At 40.4% G+C, this 27,071-nt stretch overlaps 1 protein-coding gene across 4 annotated transcripts in view; it reads left to right on the top strand.

Annotated features, from left to right (window-relative positions):
• Positions 1-27,071, top strand: part of TTC7B (tetratricopeptide repeat domain 7B) — a 148,372-nt gene that overhangs the window by 35,318 nt on the left and 85,983 nt on the right. For 2 of the 4 annotated variants that reach the window (XM_089522384.1, XM_089522387.1), the window contains exons 5-7: positions 1,803-1,924; positions 2,516-2,539; positions 22,652-22,730. In XM_089522384.1, coding sequence (XP_089378510.1) covers positions 1,803-1,924; positions 2,516-2,539; positions 22,652-22,730 — 225 coding nt within the window. The remainder of the gene's footprint in view (positions 1-1,802; positions 1,925-2,515; positions 2,540-22,651; positions 22,731-27,071) is intronic. The other 2 variants (XM_089522385.1, XM_089522388.1) reach the window with 1 other exon arrangement.

Below are 27,071 nucleotides of genomic sequence, written 5' to 3'. Positions count from 1 at the left end.
AACTGGGAGTTTCAAAATAGATGCAACTCTTGTATTTTTTTTATGATATTTGTATTTCATTTTCCCAAGCTGTAAAATGGGCTTCAGTTAAATTTACCGTATCTACTCCTTTCCTTTCCTTTCTTTTTTTAATCCATTATTTTCTGAATTGTCTGCAACTGTTTCTGCTTGTTCAAACAATTGATACTGGGATTATTGCTATTTGTATTTGCAATAATTCAGGCTGCTTTTTGCTGAAACACCTTAAGCCAGTTTATGTATACAGTAATAAAATACAGTGATTTAAACAAAAATGATTTAAAATAAAAACAAATAAACTATGGAGCTAACAAGTAAAACCAATGCAGACAAAAGCAGTAGAATACAACATAAGACTGAAACAGATTAAAAGAATAGGTCAACAGGGTCCTCCTTATCAGTACTTTGAAATAGATGTATATGGAAGAACTTTTGTGTCTATATTTTGAAGTTTTATTTTTTTCTCCATGATGCCTACAACTAGGCAGAGAGATTCATTGACAAAGAGAAGAGAACATACTGTATATACTGTATATATTCGTGTATAAGTCTAGAAATTTTCATCAAAAATTGCCCAACCATAACCTGATTCGACTTATCCATGGGTCAATGCGAGTACTGTACTTTTAATTTTAATTAAAAAAGGAACCATCCTCTGCTGAAAGGAAAGAGTATAATCTCTCTTGGAAGCACTAACTCCCCTCTACTGTCTTGTCTATCTAGCTTTTAGTGTGAACACAAATAGTTATGCCTGCTGGAATTTTGTAAGTTCTTTGGTACTGCATCATCCTTCAGAGCCTTTGTTACATGCCCCTAAGTTAATACCCTCGACTTGTGCACGGATCATATCAAAATCCATAATTGGGACCCCAAAACCTGCCCTCGACTTATACATGAGGGCGACTTATAGTCAAGTATATAAGGTACTCGACTATAAGTTGACCTTATGTATAAATCAAGGGCAAGTTTGGGGGCCAGAATTAGGGATTTTGCTATGACCTATGAATAAGTCAAGGGTAAAACTTAGAGGCATATAGCAAAGGATCCAAAGGACGAAGCAGAGAACTACAATGAGCAAAGAACTTATAAAATTCCAGCAGACATAACTCTTTGTGCTTACTCGTAAGGCTGGATGGATGAGAGAGTAGAGGGGGTCAGTGCTTCCAGGACAGATTATGCTCTTGCTTTTCACCAGAGGTATGGCTCCTACTTTTAAATAAGAGTTAAGATACAGTACTTATATTGACCCGTGGATAAGTCAACTCAGGTTTTTTAAAGTCAATTTTTGACCTACATTTCTAGACTTATACATGAGTATATACAGTTGTTGTTATTAACACACAGCATCATAATAATAGTAAGGTATTTTTCTCCTGTTGTCCTGGTGAGGACAGCGAAATGAATGTGAAATGCCATAATGCTAAAAAACTAAGGCCCCATACAGAGAGGCCAAAATAAAGTTGCTTCGAGTCACTTTGGAGATATGCTGGTTACATGATGCATGTATCTGAAGAGTCCGGAGGCTGTGCCAAAGCCACGCTCCAGTCCCAAGGACTGGAGTATGGCTTTGCTGCAGCTTCTGGAATCTTAGGACACATGCATCATTTAAACAGCATATCTCCAAATTGACCCGAAGCAGCTTTATTTTGACCTGTCTGTAAGGGGCCAATATAAAAAAAAGAATAGGTAAAAACAGATAGTATGTGTGTTTACTGAGGCAAGTAGTGTTTGGGAAAAGACAGTGCTTGGATGAGTTTGACTTGTTTATTTGTATGGTCTCCTAGATAATAATTACCAATATGCAGAACAGAAGCCCTAAGCCAGGACCTGCAACACATGAACAAGAGCTTGGATATTTTTTAGAAACAGGACTTCAGAGAGCTCATGTCTTATACTTCAAAAATGGGTAAGACTTGGTTTAATATTGTCCTTGATGATCACTTGAAACAATTTGCAAGTCAATGAACCAGGTTGGCTTTGGGTTGTGCCTTAACATTACAAATGATATGTATTTAATTTTATGTGCTTTTCTATTGCACATGAAGTATGTGCAATAATTTATTTTATTGTACATAATACAGTGGGCCCTTGGTGTCTGCTGGAGTTTGGTTCCAAGATCTCACCTGGAAACCAAAATCTTTGGATTCTCAAGTACTATTAAATACAATGGCATAGTAAAAATGGTGACCCTTATATAACATAGCAAAATCAAAGTTTGCATTTTGGAATTTATATATTTTTCCATCCATAGATTGTTGAATCGATGGATAAAGAATCCATGGATATGGAGGGCTGACTGTAATTTGAATTGTGTGCAGTAGATTTTGCAGTGTATTGGGGGTAATGTCATCTATTACAATACTTTATGAAGTTTTTCCATTTTATGTTGATATTTTAGTAATGAACAATATTTTCAAAAGGAAACAAAAGAACTGTTGATCTTAAATATTTTTTCCAAATCTCTTCAGTTACCACTTATTTTAACATTGTGCTGCAGGATAAACGTGCATGAAGACCAACAGTATGTATACGTGTATTATCGTTTGTGACTACTTAGTAGATCCTTGTAGACTGTGCATGAGAGGTCATCTATAATTTTGTGATAACCCTATATTAAGAATAGTCTACTAAAAATAGGTGTATAAAAATTCCAAACACCACAGAAAATGAAGAAAGGAATTCAAGCCTCTGTTCATTTTTAAAGGCTTCAAAACTTGGTGCACTAGATTTAGATTAGTTTGCTACTTTCCACCCCACACACCTGTGCTCCAAAAATGTGTGGTTATGATAGCCTTTCTGATTTAAACAAGCCTGAATAGGAGGAGTGGAATGTCATGCTGTGTTGGTAAACCAAGTTTGATTTAAATGTCATGGCTGAGAAAAAGCGCTCCAAGTTTTGAAACTTGTTTCAGTTGGGTTAGCATGTAATTGGTTTTCTAGGTTCTATTATTAGTATTTTCAGAAACTGTTTTGAATAATGCATGGCCTCTGAGTCGTCCTGTAGTTTTCCTACCATTACTTAATTGGAAGAAAAATGAAACATTAAGATTTCATTTTTCGAGTATCCTAGTGATGAGATTGGGACGGGGGGCAGGAGCGAGATGTTGTGCCTGTAATGTGGCCTGAATCCAGTTGTTACTCCTAACTAGAGTGGACCCACTGAATCACTAAGAACTTAGTAAATAAACACGTGAGTTTCATTGATTCAGTGGGTCTACTCTAGTTGAGACTAACAGTTAGATTGAGCCGGGCTTTTCTCCTTTTCAGTGATAAATATTTTAAAAGAATGAGCTACAGAATGCATGCTCCTAAAATCTTGCAGTGTAGAAATAAATAGTCATATTTAAATGGGCAACAGTATGTTTAGATTTTGTGGGTTAATCACAGTTAACTCACAATGCAGAAAGCAATCATTAATATTAAAGTTCATGGAACATATTATGGCAAGTAGACATAATTCCCATTCAGTTTATTTCTTCTTGAGTATCATGAATTAATGGCAGATGTATTTCTTGAAAAATTAAACCAATTTGTGACACAACTATATTTTTTAGTGGGAATGAAACCATTCTCAGTTTGAAATGTACATTAATATGGGCCTCCTCAATCTTCCAGTATTTTTTATGGAATCAATTTCGTTCCCACATAAAACAACAAATTCAGATGTGACTTGTTGATTTGTTAACAAAACAGGTCATTTCATGGAATGAATTGTTAAGAATGGACAGAATATTCAGTTACTTACTTTCTGGCTGAAAAATTGGGTTTTTGCATGTGTTGTAAAGCTCAGTTGGAAATTATAATAATATTGTGATGAGAATTTTGTGCTGTTTTCACCTAGTATTTGAACATCCCATGTGTCAGGAAATAATTCTGCATAGAAATACACATATTTTTTGCATAAGAATTGGGGTTTTTTTAAAAACAAAAATAACTGTTTCCAGATAGCCACATGTGTTTTGCACAATAAAAAATCTTACACAAAGAAATCTTGTATAAAAACAGGAATCTTGTACCAAAAAAATAGGCACATAGTTTTGCTGTGAAAGATTACCTTTTGGGGGTGTAATATTTTTGTTGTGCAAGATTGCAGTTGTTCAAGTGCAACAAAAGACACACGTGGCTTCTTTGAAATAGTGGGTTTTGGTTTTTTTGCATAAATCTCACAATTTGGGAAGTGCAAATACTAAGCAAGAACTGCATAAAGATACTTGCTTTCTCTATAGTGGAGAAAAATAACTGGAAATTATTCCTCCTCACTTGTGAAAACAAAGTAATTGACTATTAACATCCTTAATGAAGGACCAGAGTAGTTAAGCAGGAAAAAGCAGCTTGATCATGGGTTTTCTGAAAGTGGGTTGAAACTCTACTGTCTGCACCATGGGCTGTCTGCACCATGAAGTGTCAAGCTATGCTGCGCAGTTATTTTTTGTCTCTTCCCTACTATGCATATGCACCATTGAACAAACACACCACCTGCTACCCAGTTACTCCCCTCTTCCCATCCAGATGCTATTTCCTTGAACATCCACAAGTATGACCAGCCATACAGTCGCATGTGTGATGTACTGCCCGTACAATGTATTGGTGCATCAGTGTGTCCAGTATACATTGGCAAAGCAGAGTCATGGAGGTCCCCCATACATGCCCCCTTCACAGACCCCTTTCACCTCATGCTCCCCTTTGGACTGTCTGGTTTATGTACAGTGCGCCCACGTTATACGCAGGCGCGCTTTATGCAGTTTTCAGCATATGTTGAAAGCCTCACGGGGAGGAAGGGGCGGCGTGTCCCACAGGGACGAATGGGGCACGCATGTGCCGCTGTGCTGCCGCATGCACAAGCCCCATTCATTCAAATGGGGCTCGAGCATAGGCGTTTTTTGTTTTACGCGGGGGAGTCCAGAAAGGATCCCCTGTGTAAAAAAAGGGCGCACTGTAGGTTATAAATACATCCATTGCATTATTGGCAGCATGATTTGTTTGATGTACTTTCACGTTTTTGCTTTGTCCCAGTTCCACACTGATGCCAGGCTGTTTATATGTCAGTGCGATGATGCCCACCTTGAACCGAAGTATCCCAGTTTCTTTTCGCTCTGGTTTTTAGCCTTGGAGCATGGCTTCGTTTCACTTTCCACCCGCTTTTGCCTCATGCATCATCTAAATACCCCGCCTTCAAAGCAGTTAGAAGCCACTTTATTTGGTGAGTGCGGACTACCCCGACAATAGTAGGGACAAATGTGGTAGTGCCTCCCCAAATGACCACTGTGCCTCCCCATGTGAAATGGTCTTTCACTTTGAAAATGCCTGACACTTCCGTAACTTACAACCACAGCACAATCATAACAATCTTAATATCTCACTTTGTGAGACAGAGGAATTCTTCTGTGTGCCCTTGTTCTCTGAGCAAGGGGAAAAAAAGAACAGCCAATGTTTTTAAACTATTAGTCAGACAGTCTTTGTACAGAAGGTGGAAATAATGAGTTACAAGTAATGTAGTTAATCTGCAATTAGTTGCTTTTAGAGTAATGTGGCCACATTTCAAAAGTATCATGATAAGAATTTGGGAAGCCATTTTATTGGTGTAATGAGTACCAGTTTACCGTTCTACAAGTTACTTTGAAAGGACATTTTAGAGGCCTATTGACTGGAATTTTTCAAGTTTTATGCTACTCCCTTACCAATATTAAGGGTCTCTCTCTAAAAATGTAATGGAAAAGCAAAATGCAGTACAATAGGTAATGTAACAAGTTACTTTTTCAATATCACGGTGAATAATAGCACCACGTTATTTATTAAACAATAACATGATGCAGTATATCTGGTTTCTGTATCAAATGATATTTACAGTGCAGTACAATGTGAGTTTAAAATAGAGAAGTAATATGTACTTGCTGATAAATTGGCTTAACCCATGCACTGAAATGTGACCAGGAAAATGGGACAGGAAGTTTGCTGCAGAAAGTCAGGAAATGCTGAGGCATGATGGAAGAGTTGGCAAAGTGAAACGTTTGCAGTTAGATAAATAGAAGAAAGATGGCAAGGTGAGGACACAGTTGCTGTGTATTGCAGATTACCTCCTCTTGCAGTGCTCAGCCATCTTATGTAGATAGTCGCTATTAGTTCATCAGTGGTGCCTAGACCTTCATGGCCAGAGGCAGGGAATGAACACTTATAATACCCTAGCCAAGCAGCACTTGGGAAGCAAAGAGGTCTGTGAGCAGCCTCTCTGAAGTCCAGAAAATCTGAAGGATCTCTTATTTAGTAGCCCAGGCAATGGGGAGCTAACATATTGATTGTGGTTGCCTGTTGATGATGATAGGATGTATTTTCTCTACTTTATTACATCAGTTGAAAAGTATGATTTGGATGAGCTGACCATCACAGTGATTTGAGTGATCACTTATTTTACTTTGTCTTCTTTTCCACTTTAAAAGTGATTTGGTTCCTTCTTCCCTACTTTTGAGTATTGTATTGTTAAAGTGTATGATTTTCAGTCATTTTTATGAAAGGGGGCAATGCACATTGGAGATGCGTATTTGCCACTGAATAGTATGCGAAAAGGCCATTATTGTTTTCTGAGAAATATATGAATTTCATCACTGGAAGGCAATTGAACATTACATGTGTGTAGAGTGATTAGTGAAAGCATGAAATGATGGGTTTTACTAGGACTGAAAGTTCTACCAGATTCCTTACAGAACTAGATTTTCCATAGTTCATGGGGCAAAGGCATATCAGTTTCTCTCATTCAAGTACACGTCTTAGACACATTCTTTTGCCAGTATTCTCTTGGTGCCTCCACTATGTCTGTCACTACTGCTCTTTCTAGGTGCTTATAGCAGAAGAAGAGAGAACCGTGATCAGAAGATCTGCAAAAATAGTCCTGTCTGTAGGAAATACTGATGTATATTTTACAGTGTTGCGTACTGAAGCAGAACAATTTAAGTTGAACCAACTGATCCAGTTAATGTGTCCCCATTAGTAACCATTTTTACTAAGGCTTTCTTTTAAACAAAAATCATAAGCTATTTTAGAGAGATGATAGAAATGTTGAAGGTCCATTATCTTGTAGATAAATTGAAATAAAAAGAAAGAACATTTTAAAGAGACATGGAAAGCCAATTAACCTTCCAAAATATTTCCCCATTTTAGAATCAAATATAATTTGTGGGCTTTTTATAAGTTAGGTGATCATGAATCCTTTCTCTCAGATGAAAGGAGAAATGATACTTAGACAGTTCTATGAAAAATAACAAGAAAAAGATTAATGTAAATATTTTTTTAAAAAAATTGTAGAAGGATTAATAAAAGAGTTGTTTATATGAAAAAACTTTTCTTGTTGCTTAGCTATCTGTCATCTTGTCTCATCTGTTCTGCTGTTTGAAAGAAGACATGACATAGTTCTGGACCTTAGCTAAATGTAGCACAAGCCACATACCAGTGTTTTAATTGAAACCATCTTCAATATTCTGTAAGTGGCAGAAAGTTGAATAAAGTATTTCTTCTTTAAAAGCACAGGAAAAAAATCCTTTTGAACTACCGCAATGTATGTTAGATGGGGTACACCTTTGACATGTTTGGAATCTCCACTGGGTCCAAAGCCTTTTGGCCAGACTGTTGATAGGAGCTGGTTATACAAAATCCCTGGCCCAATTCAGAGTGCTTTTTATGAGTGCTTGACCTGTACAACTTGAGTGCAAGCTGTCTGAAGGAATACAGGCCTGCCCAGCTTTGAAAACTTAGAGTGGTATGTCTGGTAGGTATGCAGGAGAGCTCCTTTTCAGTGGCTGCTCCCAGGCTCAGGAACTCCTTCCTAGGGAGGTTCAGCTGGCTCCTTTACTAATAATAGTAAAGGCTTCATGATAGTATCCTCCATTGTGCTTTGATTTTTAGTTTTTGTAAACAGTTGTTTAACATTGTTCATAATTCTGTTGATAGTCCAATTATATCTTAGGTTGTATATTTTTAGTAATATCTGTTTCCCTCTGTATGTGTTTTAATTTTTATGAGGAGCTTGAAGTCTAGTTCTGTTGAGTCAGTGGGATAAGGATGGTGATGTCATGTTTGAATGACTTTTGAATTCTTTTTAATTGCCAATGTGCAGAGTTCATTGGTGCTGCATAAGTTATCTTTTTTCTAATAATGTGTGCTGAATTTGGGTTTGTTGCAAAGAGTTAAGCTGTGATGGTGTTCTTCCTGAAAAGATTTCCAGGCATGGTTTGTAAATCAGGAGGCAGCCTAGAGAATGTTCTAACTTACCCACTCCACTGTAGGACTGGTGTTTTCCCTTCTTGAAATCACCTGTCATTCTGCATTACATGTTTACCACAGCAGTCTCAAATTCTAATACCTTAGAATAATTATTAGCTGACATTTTGCAATAAGTTCAACTGATCACTAGTTTATGTGATTTTGGGTTGCATAAGCCATGGTTTGTGTACATATTTAATATAAAGCAACTGTTAATGCTGAGGTGGGAGGTTGAAAGGGAAGATCTCACTCTAGAGGCAGGAACAGGGGCATGGATACCTGGGTCTGGGCCCCAATTTGCCATCTAAGTTTTGCAGTAGAGCCAGTTTTATACTGGTATTGCCTCCTTTTCCACTTGGTTTACTTATGTGGCCTGGATATGCTGTAAAAGGTAAAGGTTGTCTCTTGACCAGATTGTCTAGTTATGTGGGAGGTAATTGACAGAGTCAGTGTCTTGACTTGCATCCCTGCTGGTTCTTCTTAATAATGCTATACAAATGTTATACAAAATATTATTATTAATAATAATGTTATACAAAATTCTATTTTATAAATAAATACCTTTTAATACTTTGACCATAGTTCAAAAATGTGGCTAATAAATATTTAAAATAGGTCTAAATCAAATGTGAATATGCTTGTAAGCTGTTGCCAGGATGTTAATTGTTCCACATCATTTGAAACAGGTGTGGGATGCCTTTGGACCATAAAATGTTTTACACTTGCAGAAGCCCTAGTTTAATATAACCATTGTTAAGGGACAGTGAAAGCTCAAGTTCAGCGCATCTGGAGATTCTCCGTTGCTGAGTTAGCTGGACCTCTAAAAGGATGGAAAAGAGGAGGAGCTAATACTCCAGAGGACAGGATCAAGATTCAAAATGACCTGAACAGACTAGAAAACTGGGCCAAAGCTAACAAAATGAAATTCAACACAGAGAAATGTAAGGTACTGCACTTAGGGCGGAAAAATGAAATGCACAGATACAGGATGGGAGGGGGGGGGGGACACCTGGCTGAATGAAACTATGTGTGAAAGGGATCTAGGAGTCCAAGTAGACCATAAGTTGAACGTGAGTCAACAGTGCGATGCAGCAGCTAACTAACAAGGCCATTGCAATTTTAGGCTGCATCAATAGAAGTATAGTGTCTAGATCAAGGGAAGTCATAGTGCCACTATATTCTGCTCTGGTCAGGCCCCACCTGGAATACTGTGTCCAGTTCTGGGCACCACAATTAAAAAAGGACATTGAGAAACTGGAACGTGTCCAAAGGAGGGCGACTAAAATGGTGAAGGGTCTGGAAACCTTGCCCTATGAGGAACGACTTAGGGAGCTGGGGATGTTTAGCCTGGAGAAAAGAAGGTTAAGAGGTGATATGATGGCCCTGTTTAAATATTTGAAAGGATGTCATATTGATGAGGGAGCAAGCTCGTTTTCTGCTGCTCCAGAGACTAGGACCCCAGAGCAATGGATGCAAGCTCCAGGAAAAGAGATTCCACTTCAACATTAGGAGGAACTTCCTGACAGTAAGGGCTGTTTGACAGTGGAACGAACTCCCTCGGAGTGTAGTGGATTCTCCTTCCTTAGAGGTCTTTAAACAGAGGCTAGATGGCCATCTGTTGGGGATGCTTTGATTTAGATTTCCTGCATGGCAGGGGGTTGGACTGCATGGCCCTTGCGGTCTCTTCCAACTCTACGATTCTATGATTCTAGGATACTTTTTATATGAGATATATGTATACAACACAAACAAACAGCAAACACTATTTGAGTGAGTATCTGCTTTAGAAAGAGCAGCATCAAACAAAAATAAAGTTGTTGCAAGAGTGGAAATCATGTGGCTCTTCAGAGATCCTTGGACTAGAGCACCAAGCTCATGGACTAGAGCCTGACAGAAGTTGAATGGCACATGCGGTGAGTGGTGCGTCATGCCAAACCCCATTATTTTCAATGGTGCTTGAGCATACATGCTATTTGCCTTACGTGGAGGGCTCCAGAAGGCGTTCAGAACGGATCCCCGCATAAGGCAAGGGTGCACTGTTATATGATACTTATTGCAGTCTTCCCCCCTTCCATCTTTCTTTTCTTTTCCCTTCTTTCTTAAAAAGACAGTAAATTTCTAAGGCAGAAGAAGAACAGAGTATCCTTTACTATATTTTGTATCCATCTATCTTTTCTACAAGGGGCAGCTGCTTCTTTCTGATGGCATTTGGAGCATGAGTGTATTGCAAAGGTAGATCAATAGTATCTGAAAATATCTTCTGGCTACAATTCCACATATTTTGATAGGTTTTGATTGCCAGCAAGAAGAAGTCCTTACCACAACATAAGTTGTGGTACTCTTTCCTGACTTGACCAATGAGAGCATTCTTCTCTCAAATGTTACTCTGAGCTTTCCTCCTATCTCCATCCTTGGTCTATGAAGGATGCTTATTTGAACAGAAGTACCTGGTGCTCCACTCTGAAATGCAGAATGACTTCATAGACAATCTTTACATAACTCCATGCTTGTGGGGTGAGGATATCCACTGCAGCCAATAAAGAGACTCTAATTGATGTCTGAGAATTAAATATTTGACACCTCCTATAATTTTTTTAATGAAACAACATCGTATGCTTTGGGTACTGAAAATGAAAAATAGCTATAATTTCTTTTTCATCCCTAAGTGGCACATATTTGTACAGCTGTTACCCTCTGAAGAATTGCTGAATTCTAACAACTCATGGTTAGAAATTTGTCTGTTTTGAACTGTCAGCTCTCACCTTATTGTTTCAGCTTCTAGGACAGAAGTCCTTATTTATAAGCAGAGTGAGACATTTTTTATTGTACACTGAGGGGTGTGGCAGTGGTGAACATCAAAACATAGTAACTTATTCACAGCCTCCTTTAAGAGATTAATTGGCATGGAGTTTATTGGGTGAACCAGATTTCTTGAGCATTGCTGCAGTATAAATCTCTTAAACTGAACTTTCTCCTGGTGTTCTTGTGACTTTTGCAACCTCATGATGAATTCTGCATTAATTAGGAGAAATGTTACTGGCTGTCCAAAGATACAAAAAGGGCACTATGACAGTGTGGTGTGCCTGTTCTTTAGAATCCTGGTCTAATTGTCCTCAGTTCCTGTTGCCAAGTTACATTTAAACTGCATTCCACTCTGCTTAAAATCCTCAACCCAAAATACCTAAAAATACCAACTGTGTGGGATGATAAAACAGCATAGGTTGCAGTTTGGAGTATACATGAATGTCCTGAAGCCAAATATCTGATTCCAAAAACTCCCTTCTAAATCAGCAAATGTTTGCTTCTATATTGTTAAACAATTTTGGTCTTTTAAGAATCATTTCTTTTTGTGTAGCCACTATGGACAGGTTTGTCTAAATAATTCTCATAAAATATACCTTTTTTGGTGAAATGCATCATATAAGAATATTTTCAAGAACTTATAATTATAACACATCCTAAATATTACTGGATCATTATCAATAAAGTCCTTACCTAGGATGAGGAGATCCAGTGTCTAGAGATGACCCAGATTGTAACAATCTATTGAAAATCAGTAATTGAATTCAGAAACATAGGCATGTTAGTCTGGAATATCAGTGTGCAAAGGGATCTTGTAGCATCTTTGAGACTAACTGCAAAAGCTGTTGTAGCATAAGCTTTCATAGACTTGGTCTACTTCCTCAGATGCTGAAGTTGAATTGTAGAATTTAATCACAATTTAATCACCATCCTGGTGATAATATTGGTGGTGACTCTGGTAATACTGGAAATGCTTAGCCAGGATTATGGGCTGCTATGTGTAACTTTATGATAATAGAACTACATCACCAACACAATACACAACTATGTGGAGAATTGTGATGAAGCACAACGAGACATCATGCAACATGACCTATTGTGCTATAGGGGTTCCCACTGTGTAACAGGACACCTCACAAGATGCCCAATTGTGCAACAGGGCATCATGAAACATGGGGACACTTTTTCCAGTCTGGCACAGAGTACCCAGGACTTTTCCCTGTCCTCTTTTCTCGATTACCAGTGCCTTTTGACTGTCAAGGACTGTTGCCCTCCCTCTGTCATTGTGTAACACTTGTCATTCTAAAGTGCACAACAGTTTGTTGTTTTATGACTTTGTAAATTCAGAACAAATCTTGTATTTTGTTGAGGAAGTGACACAGAACCTGTAGCTTCTGACATATTGTAATGGCTAGAAAGACAGTATGGCTAGTGGTTTGAGCATTGGACTACAATTCTGGAAACCAAGGTTGGATTCCCAGCTTGGCCATAAAACCCACTGGGTGACCTTTGGCAAGTCGCATGCTTTCATCCTCGGGGAAGGCAATGGCAAATCTCTGAACAAGTCTTACCAAGAAAAACTCAAGAGGTCTCCATAAGTCAGAAATGACTTGAAGGCACACATCAACCACAAAGGAAAAATAGCATACTGTAATGCAGTGGTTCCCAACCTGTGGGTCAGGACCCCTTTTGGGGGTCGAATGACCCTTTCATGGGGGTCGCCTAAGGCCATTGGAAAACATCTATTTAATTACAGTTATGAAGTAGCAATGAGAATAATTTCATGGGTTTGGGTCACCACAACATGACAAACTGTATTAAAGGGTCGCGGCATTAGGAAGGTTGGGAACCACTGCTGTAATGCAAGGCTTAGCAGCCTTGTGTCATTTAGATGTTTTAAACTACAGCTCACATAATCTCTGACCACTCACTGGTCACATAGGTTGAGGTTTATGGAGATTGTAGCCCACAGAGTCTGGAGGATATCTGGATGCCTAGCTCAGACCTAGTGATTCCCCACTGCTGAGCTCATGTGGGAAGAAGCCTTATCTCTTTATAGTACAGTAATTCTGCTATACTGCTGACAAACTTTTTGTCTATTAGTACTGGCCGGGTTTCAGATATGGGATTTATTTGCAGCAATGAGAGAAAATGTAAAGCAGCAGCCAAAATTACCATGGCAGAGTTTATGCAGAGTATAGAAGCTTCTTGTTTTTCCACTGAAACCTATCATGCAATATTCCTTTTCTATTTTTGTTGATGATATTTCTATTCAACCTGTGCAGGAAGCCCGCAGTCTTGGTTTTATTTTTGCTTCTTCCCTGTTGTGTATCCCCCAGATTCAGGCCATAGCCACGGCATGCAAATTCTTTCTCTACAATATCACTAAAATCTGACCATTTCTTTTGGCCTCTGTTCTCAAGAATCTGGTCCATGCCCTTGTGATTTTGCAACTGGATTTTGTAACCTCCTTCTGGTGGGGCTTCCTTTTTCTCACCTCTGTCCTTCAATTTCTGTCTAGCATTCAGCTGCACTCATTATCATGTCTGCTCATCACTTCGATCACATTTCTCCTTTATTGTCATCCCTCCATTGATTCCCCCTCCCTTTCCATATTCATTACAAACTTATGTTGATGACTTTTAAAGCCCTGCATGAGTTGGTCCCTCCTTATCTATCAGAGCTTATTTCTCCTTCCCTTCCCACTTGTGCCCTCCGTTCTGGTTGTCAAGGACTGCTGTCCCAACCAAGGATTTTCACTATTCCATCCTGGATCCTCCCCTTTTCACTTGCTGCCCCTCACTCCTGGAACCTCCTTCCCCTACATGCATAGTTCATCACCTTTTTAACCAGCTTCAACACTGAGTTAAAGACAATACTGTTCAGGGAAGCATTCCCAGACATTACATGATTGTTATCCAATGTTTATTTTAATGTGTTGTCTACTATATTTTATTGTTTGAATGTTAAGATATATTAATATCATTACATTTATGTCTCACCTTTGGTCAGAATCACTCAGGGTAAGGTTATTTATTAAAATATTCCCATGTCACCAACCAACCCATGAGGGCTCCCAAGCCTGTGCACAAATAAAAACAGTTAAAAGAATACAAAGATAATTGATTTCAGCAAAGTTGTTACATTGTGTGACTTTAGATTTGGACTCCTAAGCCATTGCTTTCTTTCATTTTCCCCCACACTCTAATATTGAATGAATATATATATATATATATATATCTCTGCAGAGCTACTAAACTTTTCTTCAGTTTCTAAGACTCAGAAATTTTTCTTATGAATTTTTAATTTTGGGCTGTTGAAGGCAAAGTTTATTAATAATGAATGACAAATGTACCATGAGTTTTCCTGTACTCCAGTTAGAAATAGTGTTGAAAGCACTACTAATCTTGGTGTATTCTATGCTTTCTTAAACAATAGGCTTTTAAATGTGTTCTGCCTTCAGAATTAAAGCCTGAACAATCCAGAAATCATCCAACAAGCATCACCATCACTATGCATGTGCAAGTCAGCACATTTAAGCTAAAGGAAATGTTAGATAATCTGGGTTCAAAGGGTTCAAAGTCAAATTGCTAGTCCAGGCAATTACTATTTTAAAAATGCCAACCTTACTGCACACTTTAAAGATAAATTAAATTAAATCTAGGTTTAGACAGGTTACATAATCTACATTTTATCTTACTATGGAAACCCACTGAGTGACCTTGGGCAAGTCATACTCTCTCAGCCCCAGAAAACCCATGATATACAGTATTCACTTTAGGGTTGCCATAAGTTGGAAACGACTTGAAGGAAAAGAACAACAACAACAACATACACACATAGGGAAATTAAACACTGACTGTTCTGTAGGCTGATGTAGGGTAAACAGCTTTTGTTAAAAACAAAGGGAAAAGATAGGCTATATAAAATTGCATCAGTAAACAGGGATAGAAATATGAAGTAAATTATTATTATTATTATTATTATTATTATTATCATTATTAACCTTTATTTATAAAGCGCTGTAAATTTACACAGCGCTGTACATACAATCTTTTTAATTAGACGGTTCCCTGCCCTCAGGCTTACAATCTAAAAAGACATGACATAAAAGGAGAAGGGAAAGGTGGTGGGGCTAGTAGGCTAATACATATAAAGTACATAGCAATACAGGAAATGGTTCGATAAAACAGGCATCTAAAGAACATCAAATAGCAAGCGACAATTATGCAATGCCTGGGAACGCTTCTCTGAACAGGATGGTCTTCAACTCTGTTTTGAAGCTGGTTAAAGAAGTGATGGCCCTTGCTCGCGGGGGAAGAAGGTTCCAGGAGTGAGGGGCAGCGAGTGAAATTGAGCTTCTTTAACATTATCCATTCTTTTCATCTTCCAGTTGATGTAATTGACTGCAGTTCTAAATTTCTCAGTAGAATATTTGTGTAAATATTCTGCAGCAGTGAAAGCACTTGTCAAAATGAAGCAGGAAGATAAGCCCCTAAAGTTGAGCAAGATGGCGGATTTTAAAAGATATAAATAGAATCAGAATGTTGCTTTTTAAAAAAAAACCCTCTGGTTTGATATCTCTGGGCAAATTTGTCACAAAACTAGATTTTATGTCATTTGGGATGCTGAGAAAAACTAGTTTTCCTCCAACTGTTTAGAAAACAGCTTTCTCATTAAATCATCTACAGTTGGTCCCACAAATTGAAGGGGTTAGGGGCACAACGCCTCAAGAAAGTGAAAAACCACAAATATAGTTCCACTGTTTCTTTTTTACCTGAGAGACCACTTTTCTAGGCACCTGTAGGTCCTCCAGTACAATTTATGATTGACATCCTCTGGAAGCTGACCATAGAGTCATGTTAAAGGATCTTTACATATTTTTGGAGGCAAGAGCAAGTACAGTAAGCTGTGAATAATCAAATCTGTGGGCAGATGACTGTAAGGCTAACTATCTTATGTACAAGAATTCAGAGACATAGCTCTGATAGTCTGAATCAGTATGCAAAGGGATATTGTATGCAAAGATACTGAACAGATCCCTGAAGGAGCTTCCTGAAAATGAATTATATATAACTGAGAAAAGTGTAGAAGGGATGCTTGCACACCTTTAGCCTCCTTCCTATTCTTTCCATTGTCCAGTTAACCTCCATCCACAGAATTTTCAGCTTATGTGAGCTCTCAAAGGATGGGGGAAAACTAGTGTGAATTGGGAGTCTAGTTTGCATGTTGAAATAAAAGTATACCCTGGCACCGTTGTTTGATAGAAAACAAAATCCACAAACATATCTAATTTGGTGAGTTTGGTTTTACTTTCTGTGTTCACCTTTTTTTAAAAAGTCTGAACAAATTAATATTCATGCCAACTTTGTGTCTATTTTTCCTGTACTTAGTGTTTATGAGCAGTTTCTACTCATTAATGCATTTTTGTAAATTATTTTGTGTACACTTTTTGTAGTTTTCATCCTAATATATGCATTTTGTATGCATGTTTTGAGTTGAAAAGTGCATGACAAAAAAGAGCATGGCAGGGGGTTGGATTGGGTGGTTTGTGATATCTTCCAACTCCATGATTCTTTGATTCCCAAACTTTGGTCCTCTAGGTGTTTTAGACTTCAGTTCCCAGAAGCTCCAACCACCTTGGCCAACAGTCAAGAATTCTGGGAGCTGAAGTCCAAAACACATGAAGGAACAGAGTTTGGGAACCACTGTCAAAGTAGATCTGTATTTTAGTTCAAATCCTGGCTAGGAACAATGGATTGGGTGAATTTGCATTGAAATGCAAGTTAAGCACACACATACACCTTATCAACCAACTAATCCCACTTTGACTGGAGTAGCCAGGAATTATGCAACTCTACATTATAAAGTTTAATAAAGTTATGTGCAGGCACTGCAGAAGAAAGTAATGTAAGCCCTGATGCTATGCCAAAGTGCACTGCACTGCATTTTTTCTACCTTGGCAAGAGTGCTGATTAAATAACTTATAATGCATTTTAATCTCACATCATTGCACGGCCTTGGTCACAGGTGCCATGGCATAATAAAAATCATTATTTATTGTGTTGGAGTGTAATTGTCTCAGCCAAATAGTATAAGAATGCCAGGCCATTAACTGTTGGAGAATTGTGCTTTTTCCCTCTGAATTATTCAACTACACCATTTAGATACCTATCTGCTTTGCATAATCAACATAGTTATTTCTGTCATCTTTACAGTTTGAGCTTCTCGCTTTCCTTATTTGGCATAGACAATTATTAGAATGAGTACAGAGAATTGGCATAATTAGTTTCTTCCCCAATAACTGCAAGAAATATTACTCTGTGCTTTGATATTTTTCACCAAAAACATTTGTTTAATGATTTTTAAATAAACATTGAGAAATTCTATTTCAAAAGTTAATTGACTTTTTTATTCATTTTTGTATATACAGTGGACCCTTGTTATACGCTGGGGTTTGGTTTCAAGATCCCCCGTGTATAACAAAATCTGTGTATGCTCAAGTCCCATTAAATATCATGACATAGCAAAATGGTGTCCCTTATAAAAAATGGAAAATCAAGGTTTGATATTTGAAATTTATACCTTTTTTTGAACATTTTCAAACTGTATGCTTGAATCCATGTATAAAAAATCCATGTATAAGAAGGGCCAACTGTATTTCCTAGGCCCATTGAATCAGTTGTTGAATGGTTAAATCAAAACATACATAAATCCCATTGATTTATCTTATATTGGAATTAGCAACTAAATTTAGGTCAAAAAGGCCAACTTTAGGAAAGATGTCCACCCTGAGCCTTAAAAATATGTAATCACCCACATTCTTAAACTGATGCTTTTAACTTGTAAGAGTGAAATACCATATTTTCTGGCGTATAAGATGACCCTCACCTTTTCCAATTAAAATATAGAGTTTTGGATATACTCGCCATATAAGACTACCCCTCTTCCAACGCACACCAAATAAAAATTAAAAAACCATCAGATTTGATTTCAATATGGTAATTTTAATTCAAATGCTTATGACATGCAGGTACTTAGCAGGAAAACTTGTTGTATACAAAGCCTGCTTGGATTGGTCAGCTCTCCCTGTCTACCCAGCCCTCCTTGTCTCCAAGACTGTCAGAGCGGTAGCATAAACACGTTTCTTTTTTCCGTACCCTGGGCGTCCTGGACGCCTGCAGCTTGCTCCGCCCTTCACTTACACCTTCCTGGTGAGGTGTCCCTCACCTTATCAACGAGACCACGTTTAGTCACTTCTATCCACGAATCCTGGTGAGTGGATTTTCTTCTACCGTACTTGTACAGCGCCGCCCTTGCTGCTTTCATATGGCGGGTATGCAGCCATTTTTGAGCTTTCCCTACCATATGCGGCGACTGCAGATTCTCCAGTCTGGCTCGGAGGTTTCAGCACCTGCCCCATAAGATGACACCTGGCATATAAGACGACCCCCGACTTTTGAGAAGATTTTCCAGGGTTAAAAAGTAGTCTTATACCCCAGAAAATACAGTACTTTTAAAATGGGTACATATATTTGCCAGTGTGGTGTAGCTGTTTACAGACTGTTAATTTGACAGTTCCCTGCCCTCAAGTTTACAATCTAAAAAGACATGACACAAAAGGAGTAGGGAGTATCAGGGGGGAAGGGGATTAGTAGATACTGCCAGTTAGTTTTTCCCTTCAAGCCCACGGTGGTAGCAACTAAGATGGAGGGAGGGCCTTTCATCTGCTTTCCTTATCTCTTTTCAGATTTCCATTACAAGGAAATATTCATGGACTGTGAGGAATGAGGAACTAAATTGTCTTCTGTGCAGCTGGGTTGTGTAGCCTCAGTTTCTAGCAGTGTCAGTGTTAATAGCTAAACTAAAAGACAATCTGTTGCAGTGGATTGATATAATATTTATTCAAATCATCCAGATCAGTTTAATCACTGATTTAAATTAAGTTTCCCATTCTGAACATCATATGTTACCTGAGTAATCATGCATGTTATCTGATTACAAAAACAAATTTTACTGGTTTACAGTTGGAGTTAAGAACATGATCCAGAACATTTAATTATGCAACTTACTTGCATTCCAGAATTATATCTGCTTGTTGAAAAGAGACAGCATGCTGTTCAGTTCTTTCCATCCACATTTAGCAAGGTCAAGAGAGTCTGCTTCTGACCAGAGAGGCTGGGATGAACATGTTCCCCACAAGAATGTTGCTGGGTGACTGTGAGAGAGCAGAACATAACAAGAACACATTCTACCACCTCCAGGTATCCCTCCTGTTACAACATGGGACATTACCTACTCCTTTGACAAATTTTCCAGGGGGAAATGGTCCACCTTTTGGCCCAGTGATAAAGGAGGATATGGCCATTCTGCTCTGTTTCCCCCCCCTGGATCCCATCCTTTTGGGAACAGGCAAATCACCACAGAAGTCTCCAGATTACCCCAATATCTTTAGGGTCATATTGCGAAGGAAGAGTTGCCTGGAGGTAGTGGAGCACAGCTTTTTGTTGCTTCTTTTAAAATGAATCCAAGAGAGTCTCACTCCACCCATCCAGCATTTCCCTACAAATGGAAAATAATAGTGACAGAAGAGCCTCTAGACAACCTTCCATTATCTAATGGGAAAGATGCTGAAGAGGATGCATCTTGAGCTTCCTTCTGTCTCTGCTGGCATCAGTCTTCTTGTAGATACCAATGTGATGAGAAGGAGGGTCAGCAAATGCTGCAGCTGCTACAGTGGAAGGTAGAAAGGAGCCCCAAGCCCACAAATGCTTGGAGCCTTCTTGCTTCCAGGTGCTCTGTATCCCAGCAACGATTTCAAGAATTGTTGCTTAGTTGAAGGCTACGTTTACAGTCATATGTATGCATTTCTGAAGGTAATTCCCATAGAAGATGTAGAATCTTAAAGTTGGAAAAGACCTCCATGGCCATCAAATCCAAACCCCTGCCATGCAGGAAGACACAATCAAAGCACCCCCGAGAGATGGGCATCCAGACTCTGTCTAAAAACCTCCAAAGAAGGAGATTCCACCACTCTTCGAAGGAGTGAGTTCCATTTTCAAACAGTTCTGAGGAGCGTTACAGACTGCTGAAAAGCGGTGGCCTGCGCCCGCCCTTTTTTCTCCACCAGATCGGGGCCTCAGTGGTTAGAGCAGCAGCCGCTGAGGCCCCGATCCGCCGCTTTCCAGGCCGCGGGGAAGCGGCAAAAGGCCCCTTCCCCAAGGCCTGGAAAGGGGTGTCCTTGGGGCTTCAAGCCCCAAGGACACCCCGCGGCGGCGGGGAGGAGGAGAAAGGGGCCGCTTGGCCCCTTTCTCCCTTGCGTCACTGGGTGCAGCCATCTAAAGGCTGCGCCCAGTGACGCAAGATCAGGAAGGAGCTTCATTTCAGAGCTCCTTCCTGCTCTGACGAAAGGGCGTACTAAGCGCCCTCGCGCGGCGCGACGGCGTAATGTCCGCGCCACCTCGTTTGGAGGCGGGGCGTTCGTGACACCATCATGGCAGCCCCCATGTAGATGGGGCACCGCCATCTTGTACATCCTCAGGACGTATTAGGCTTGGGGGCGTCAAGAAGTGACGCCCCTTTTTAAACCTAGGACGTCCTGAGGATGTCCCTTATGGCGGTTTGTAACGCGCCTGACTGTCTTAATGTTGAGGTGGAATCTCTTTTCCTGTACTTTGCATCCATTGCTCTGTGTCTTTGTCTCTCAAGCAGCAGAAAACAAGGCCTCAGATAGTTGGGGAAAATAAAATACACTAGGTGTAGAAGATAAGGTCGCTTCATTAATAATTTTAAAAATGTATTTATTTATTCATTTGACTATGACAATCTAATTTTCAGTCAAATCCAAGATAATGTACATTAAAAGAATATATTCAAAAAGAAAAGTAAAAAAAAACAAAAATAAAAACAGGGAGACTAAAAAGAATAGAAAAAAATTATACAAAAAACAAACATAATAGGCCCCAGACCCCCAGATGCTATCTGTGATGAAGATAATTTTATTAAAAAAATATATTTTACTATTACAGAGTCAATTAAATAATCTTAGAATTACCAATAACCATAACCACAGACTATTACATTTTTAGGTTTCTTATTGCTCATAAACAACTTCATGAATCATTGTGATGGTATACAATGGGATCTTGTGTACTCCAGCATCAGTGATAAGTTGCTAGTTTGTGATCTGGCACAAAGCCCATAAGTATGATATTTATTTATTTATTGGATTTGCATCCTGCGTTTCTCCCAATATGGGATGATATGTGATGTTGTATTGTAGTATATTGTGATGAATATATTGTAAATTAGCAGACATGGATTCAGACTATAGTGTGGTATTCTCCTTCGATTTATGCATTGTGAATTTTTCTGATTTTAACAAGAGGTGTCATGTTTAAACTATATACTGTACATTTTTGTTTCTTTGCAAAGTTCAGTGTTCAAGTCAACTGGTTCCCAATCAGGTTCTGTTGCTATAAATCTTGGTCCTTTTTGTAGGTTATCAAGTTCATTTCACGTTAGGAAAGGGAGAGTTTTTATTTGGATTGAGACATGCACTTTTGGGCTCATTCGATCCCTCATTTATTTATTGATTGACACAGAAAAATGTGTTATTTTTTGAGGAAGAGGTAGTAAGTTTTCACTCTGGATTAAAGTAAAATGAATTGAAGGGTGCAATGTCCTTCTGCTTACCTCCCTATCTATAATTTAAACCCTGCACTGTTATATTGAATATCCAACTGTTGTCATAATGAGTATATATTGAAGATTTATATGCTGATTGTCATCCAGTTTTCACTTTTCCATTTCTCTTTTATGACTTTAACCTCATGATTATTTCACATTTGGGGGGCTGGAGCAAAGAGCTTTTGATCTGCCCTGATTTACTTTCTGGATGATTCCAGAGTAATTGCTTGGATAGTAGCAAAATAATGAAAACTGTCTTGGAGCTCAGAGACAACTTAGTCATAAATTGGGCAGAAGCTTGTTTCAAATTACGAAAGATTATGGAAATTCAGATAACAGCAAACTAATTGGCTTCTCAAGTGTCCTTTAAAAAATACTCATTTTATATTTTGGTGCAGTTAAACTAAACTGTATTTCCTGGGGTTGGATCCAGATGTACCTTTTCATTAGCTAAAAGACCAAGTTGCAGCAGACCAAATTTGTAGTCCCACTGGACAAAAGTGGAGGAACATTGATTTTCACAAATTGCTCTGGCCCACTGCAGTCTTCAGCATTATTTCCCATGCCATGTGGGGGATGTCTCCTGGCACTTCAGAACACTTTTTTGAGTAACTGCAAGCTGCAGTGGTAGACAGAACTGGTGAAAATTGCTTCCCCCTTTCCTTAAGCAGAAACATCCCATGAGTCAGTTTACACTGATGGGAAGTCTGGATACAAACCATAATCTCTAACTAAATGTTATTTGTTTTTTATAAAAATGAATAAGGAATGAGACGTTTTAAATCAAGTTCAATAAATGGAAAAAGTGACTACATTTTTATACTATAAATAACAAGGTATAAATATTGAGGCATTAGCTGGAAATATTGTTGAATTCTGTGTATATGTACAGGAATTTGACAAGAGGAGTCGGTAGATTTAGAGAAATTCTAAGAGCGGTTGAAACAAGAACTACTCAAAATCTACGCATGGTAAGTTAAAATAACTACAAATGACTACAATTAGATAAAAACCTGTGATTAGATATTAACTATTAAGGCTACAGTCCTGCATCCATGAAACCGGAAATAAGTCCCACTGAATGAAGTGGACTTTATCTCTGACCAAAATGAATAGGATTATGATGTAGTAATGTTCTTTGTATTATAGCATAGTGCTTATTGCCATAATTAGATGATGAAAGTATTATTGCAGCATATTTAGTCCAATTGATCTCCTACAATTCATACTGAAAGAATCAACTCTAGTACTAACCAACATATGTCAACAGATATGGAAAACAAAACAGTGGCTAACAAATTGGAAATGATTAATATACATCCCCATTCATAAAAAAGGAGACGCAAAAGACTGCAGCAGCTATAAGTCCATAGCTTTAATCTCCCATGTAAATAAAATTCTTCTTTGTGGTCTCTGCGAATCATACAAATGGGTTGTACTGCGCCTGCGCAGTGCTGCTTGGAAAACTTCTAGAATCACTGGGCAAAGTTAACTTTGCAACTTTTTGGCGGTAGCTCCGGCCATCCCTTATAAGTCCCCTGTGTTCCCGCTCTTTCCCCAGTTCCTTCTTTCCACCACGTTAGCTGCTTTAGGAACTTTGCTTCTGTGACTTCTGCTTGTCTCACTGGAAATTCTTGACTTCGGACTGTTTGACCATTCTCGATCTGTCTCACTGAAAATTTTTGACTTCGCGCTGTTTGACCATTCTCAATCTGCCCCCCTTGTGTTTCTTGACCATTCTCTGTGTGTTTGAACTACTGCGATTCGGATTGTGAATTTGGCTACGATATCTCCGGCTCCATTTAAGAAGTGCGACGTCTGCGGAGGGAAGATTCCCGGCCAGGACTCGCACTCTTCTTGTCTTCTCTGCCTCAGGGAGGCCCACAACCCCAAGACCTGCACTCTCTGCAAGTCTCTGACTCTGCAGGCGAGGAAGAACCGGGACTCCCGCCTTAAGGCTGCCCTGTATCAACAGACTATCCTGCCTCCATCAGCCTCCCGCTCCGTCTCTGCACTGGCAGCATCGGAGTTGGTACCTGCGGCGTCAGCCTCTGTGGCCCAGAACTCCACCACTGAGCCATGTGCCACTGTCCCGAGAGGGGATGCTGGGTCCAAAGGAACACTCGAAAAGTCCAAGTCTAAGTCCTCTAAGAAGGACAAGGCGAAACATAAGGATTTGGGCTCCAAAAAGGTTTTGGCCCATGCAAAGGATACAAGCTCCTTGAGGGATTTGAGCTCCAAATCCTCCAAGAAGAGGCCTTTGTATTCAGGAAATGGTTCTCCTCATGGCTCTTCCCATGCCAAGAAGGCACGCACTAAGAGTCCAGAGGCCTCTTGGTCGGCCTCTAAGGAGCATGCCGTCTCCTCTGAATCCAGACAGGACCTGTTGGTACCGGTCGGCTCCGAGCCTTGTCACGCCCGTCATACACCAGCTTCGGCCTCGATCTCTTCTCTGCCAGCAACGTTGGCTTTCCACCCGGTCTCGGACAACGAGATAGAAATTCTGCCGGTTCAGTTGCCTCGCAGAGGCTCTTCTGAGGCCCGTCGGTCCCCCACGCCAGTCCCTCAGGTTGAGGTCCACCAGGCCGAGATTCACCAGCCTCCTCACCATCTGGAGCATGAGGACTTGGACCTGTTCTATGACAGTGAGGCCAACAGATACTACGTTGCCATCAACCACAATTCTGTCTGTCATTGCCTGGGACAAACATCCACCGTCTCCTCGAGGCTTAAACCGGCGCCGGTGATGAAATCTGCCTCGGTACCATCGGCTTCGGTCCCCGTGGCGGCCACGGTACCAACATCTCGCCTTGCTGTGGTCGCTGCCACCCAGACCCTGCCTTCCGATGCAGGTAACGCCACGGACTCAGACCAGGACAGGTCCCAGCAGCACTTCCCTCGGGTGCCTCACATGGACTCTGGCTCTTTTGACGAGAGTGGCCACCAATCTCCTCAGGAATTGTTTCAGCCAGGTGCTTCTTCGCCGACTGATGATGTGTGTTCCTTTGCAGAGCACATCATCAAGATGGGGAATGCTCTTGATCTTCAGATCACCCACACCGAGGATGATGCCGCTGACCCCATCGAGAGACAGGTCCATGGGAAAGTCCCTATGCCAGCGTCCATCCCTTTACTGCCGTCCCTAGAGAGAATTGCTAAGCTCTCTTGAGATGCACTGGCTTCTATCGCGCCCACCCTGTCTCAATTTTCTTGGCTGTTTGCTCACCCCAGACAAAATTCGGCCATTGTTGAAGGCTCCCAACAGTCCTTCACCTGAAAGACTTCCACCTCGCTGGCAGACTGGGAAGCCAAAAAAATTGATGGCCTGGCTAAGAATGCCTCCTCTGTTTTGGCACTCAAGGTGGCAAACCACAATGCTTGTGTGGGGGCCTACATACAGTGCCTGATGGAGAGAATTTCTCCTCTCATCCGGGACGTCCCAGATGAGACCCAGGGCGTTCTAACTGAGATCCGGGATGAGTCCCACTCCATCGGTAATTGGCTGATTATATCTGCCCACCACTCTACGGATTATTCAGCCAAATCCGTGGCAGCGGCCATAGCCTTGAGGAGGCACACATGGCTTCAATCATCAGACCTGAATCTGAATGCGAAGGCTACCATTGAGGACATGCCCTTCGATGGAGTTGGCTTGTTCAACCAGGAGACAGACGAGTGCCTCAATTTCAAATACAGGAGGAAGCACGGTATGTTCACACCTGGACAGTCTTCTTCCCGCAGGTGGTTTGGAGGGCAGCACCAATGGTATGGTCAGGGCCAGAGGTCTTTTCAACAGGACCGTCCATACCAACAGCAGGAGCACCAGAGACAGTGTTATCCATCCCAGTCCTTTTCTTCTTCTGGCCTTGAACCTTTCTGCCATCTGTTCCCATTTCCAGTTTGATGGCAAACCTTCCTTTTTCAGGGACCCTCTGATAAAGAGTTTCCTGAAGGGTTGCAACAACCTCCATCCCCCGGTCTCGGTACCGACACCTGCTTGGAGTTTGGACGTTGTGCTGTCTACTCTGTAATCCAAGCCTTTTGAATCCATGGCCACAGCTGACTTGCAGCTGTTGACTTGGAAGACAGTCTTTCTTGTGACCATCATCTCTGCCCGCCGTGCGGGCGAACTCTGTGCCTTGCGGAGGGATCAGCCTTTCCTTAGGTTCCATAAGGTTGTTCTCTGTACCGACATTACCTTCCTCCCTAAGGTGGTGTCTTCCTTTCACATGTGTCAGGACAACCGACCCTGGCCTTGAACCCGAGCACCAACACCGAATGCCACTTGCACACCTTGGACGTTCGGAGGGCTTTGGCCTTCTATTTGGACAGAACTGCGGGTTTGAGCCATTCCGAGAGACTTTTCAATGCTCCTCGGAACCGAAAAAGGGACTGCCTGTGACTGCGCAGAGGCTTTCCAAATGGGTGGCTGGTACCATCCACCTCTGCTATGAACTGTCGGGCAGACCTCTCCCGGCCTGGGTTCAGTCCCATGCAACTAGGGCGGTAGTGACATCCTTAGCTTTTCTGACTGGGATCCCCTTGGAGGATGTCTGCAAAGCTGATGTTTGGTCTTAGCCCTTGACTTGCATAAAACATTATAGGCTGGACATCAGGGCCAAACGGGACACAGCCTTTGGGAGGGCAGTGTGGGTTTCAGGTTTACATTCATTTGCACTGCATTTCCATTGTTTACATATTGTTGAAATGAATGTCTTTCTTGCCAGGATTGGCATGGTTTACATAGGTCCTTCATGAGTTACTGTGTTGTTTATGTGCCTTATGACTTGAACGGGTCAAAGTACTATTTGAAGTACTGAACTGAACAGACACAGTTTTGGTTCAATGATTTTATTGTGGTTAATAAACACAGCTTTATCTGAACCTTACTTGGTGTCACGACACTCCCTCTGCCACTGACCTAAGCTTGTCAGTCTAACCCATTTGTATGATTCGCAGAGACCACAGGTTGCTTACCTGTAACGATATTTCTTCGAGTGGTCATCTGCAAATACATACAAATCCTGCCCATCCTCCCCTCAGAGTCCTGCTCTACATTGGCTCATTCTCATGTCGCTTATGCGGCGTAAATTTTGGAACTGGGGAAAGAGCGGGAACACAGGGGACTTATAAGGGATGGGCGGAGCTACTGCCCAAAAGTTGCAAAGTTAACTTTTCCCAGTGATTCTAGAAGTTTTCCGAGCAGCACTGCGCAGGCGCAGTACAACCCATTTGTATGTATTCACAGATGACCACTCGAATAAATACTGTTACAGATAAGCAACCTGTCCTTCTGCAATAAAAATTCTGCA

The sequence above is a fragment of the Sceloporus occidentalis genome, unplaced genomic scaffold, assembly GCF_023333645.1.
Source record: "Sceloporus occidentalis isolate IW3139 unplaced genomic scaffold, rSceOcc1.0.p SCAF_4, whole genome shotgun sequence".
Taxonomy (NCBI): Eukaryota; Metazoa; Chordata; class Lepidosauria; order Squamata; family Phrynosomatidae; genus Sceloporus; species Sceloporus occidentalis.
Note: the sequence above shows the minus strand (reverse complement) of the source record. Positions and strands in the feature narration are given on the sequence as shown.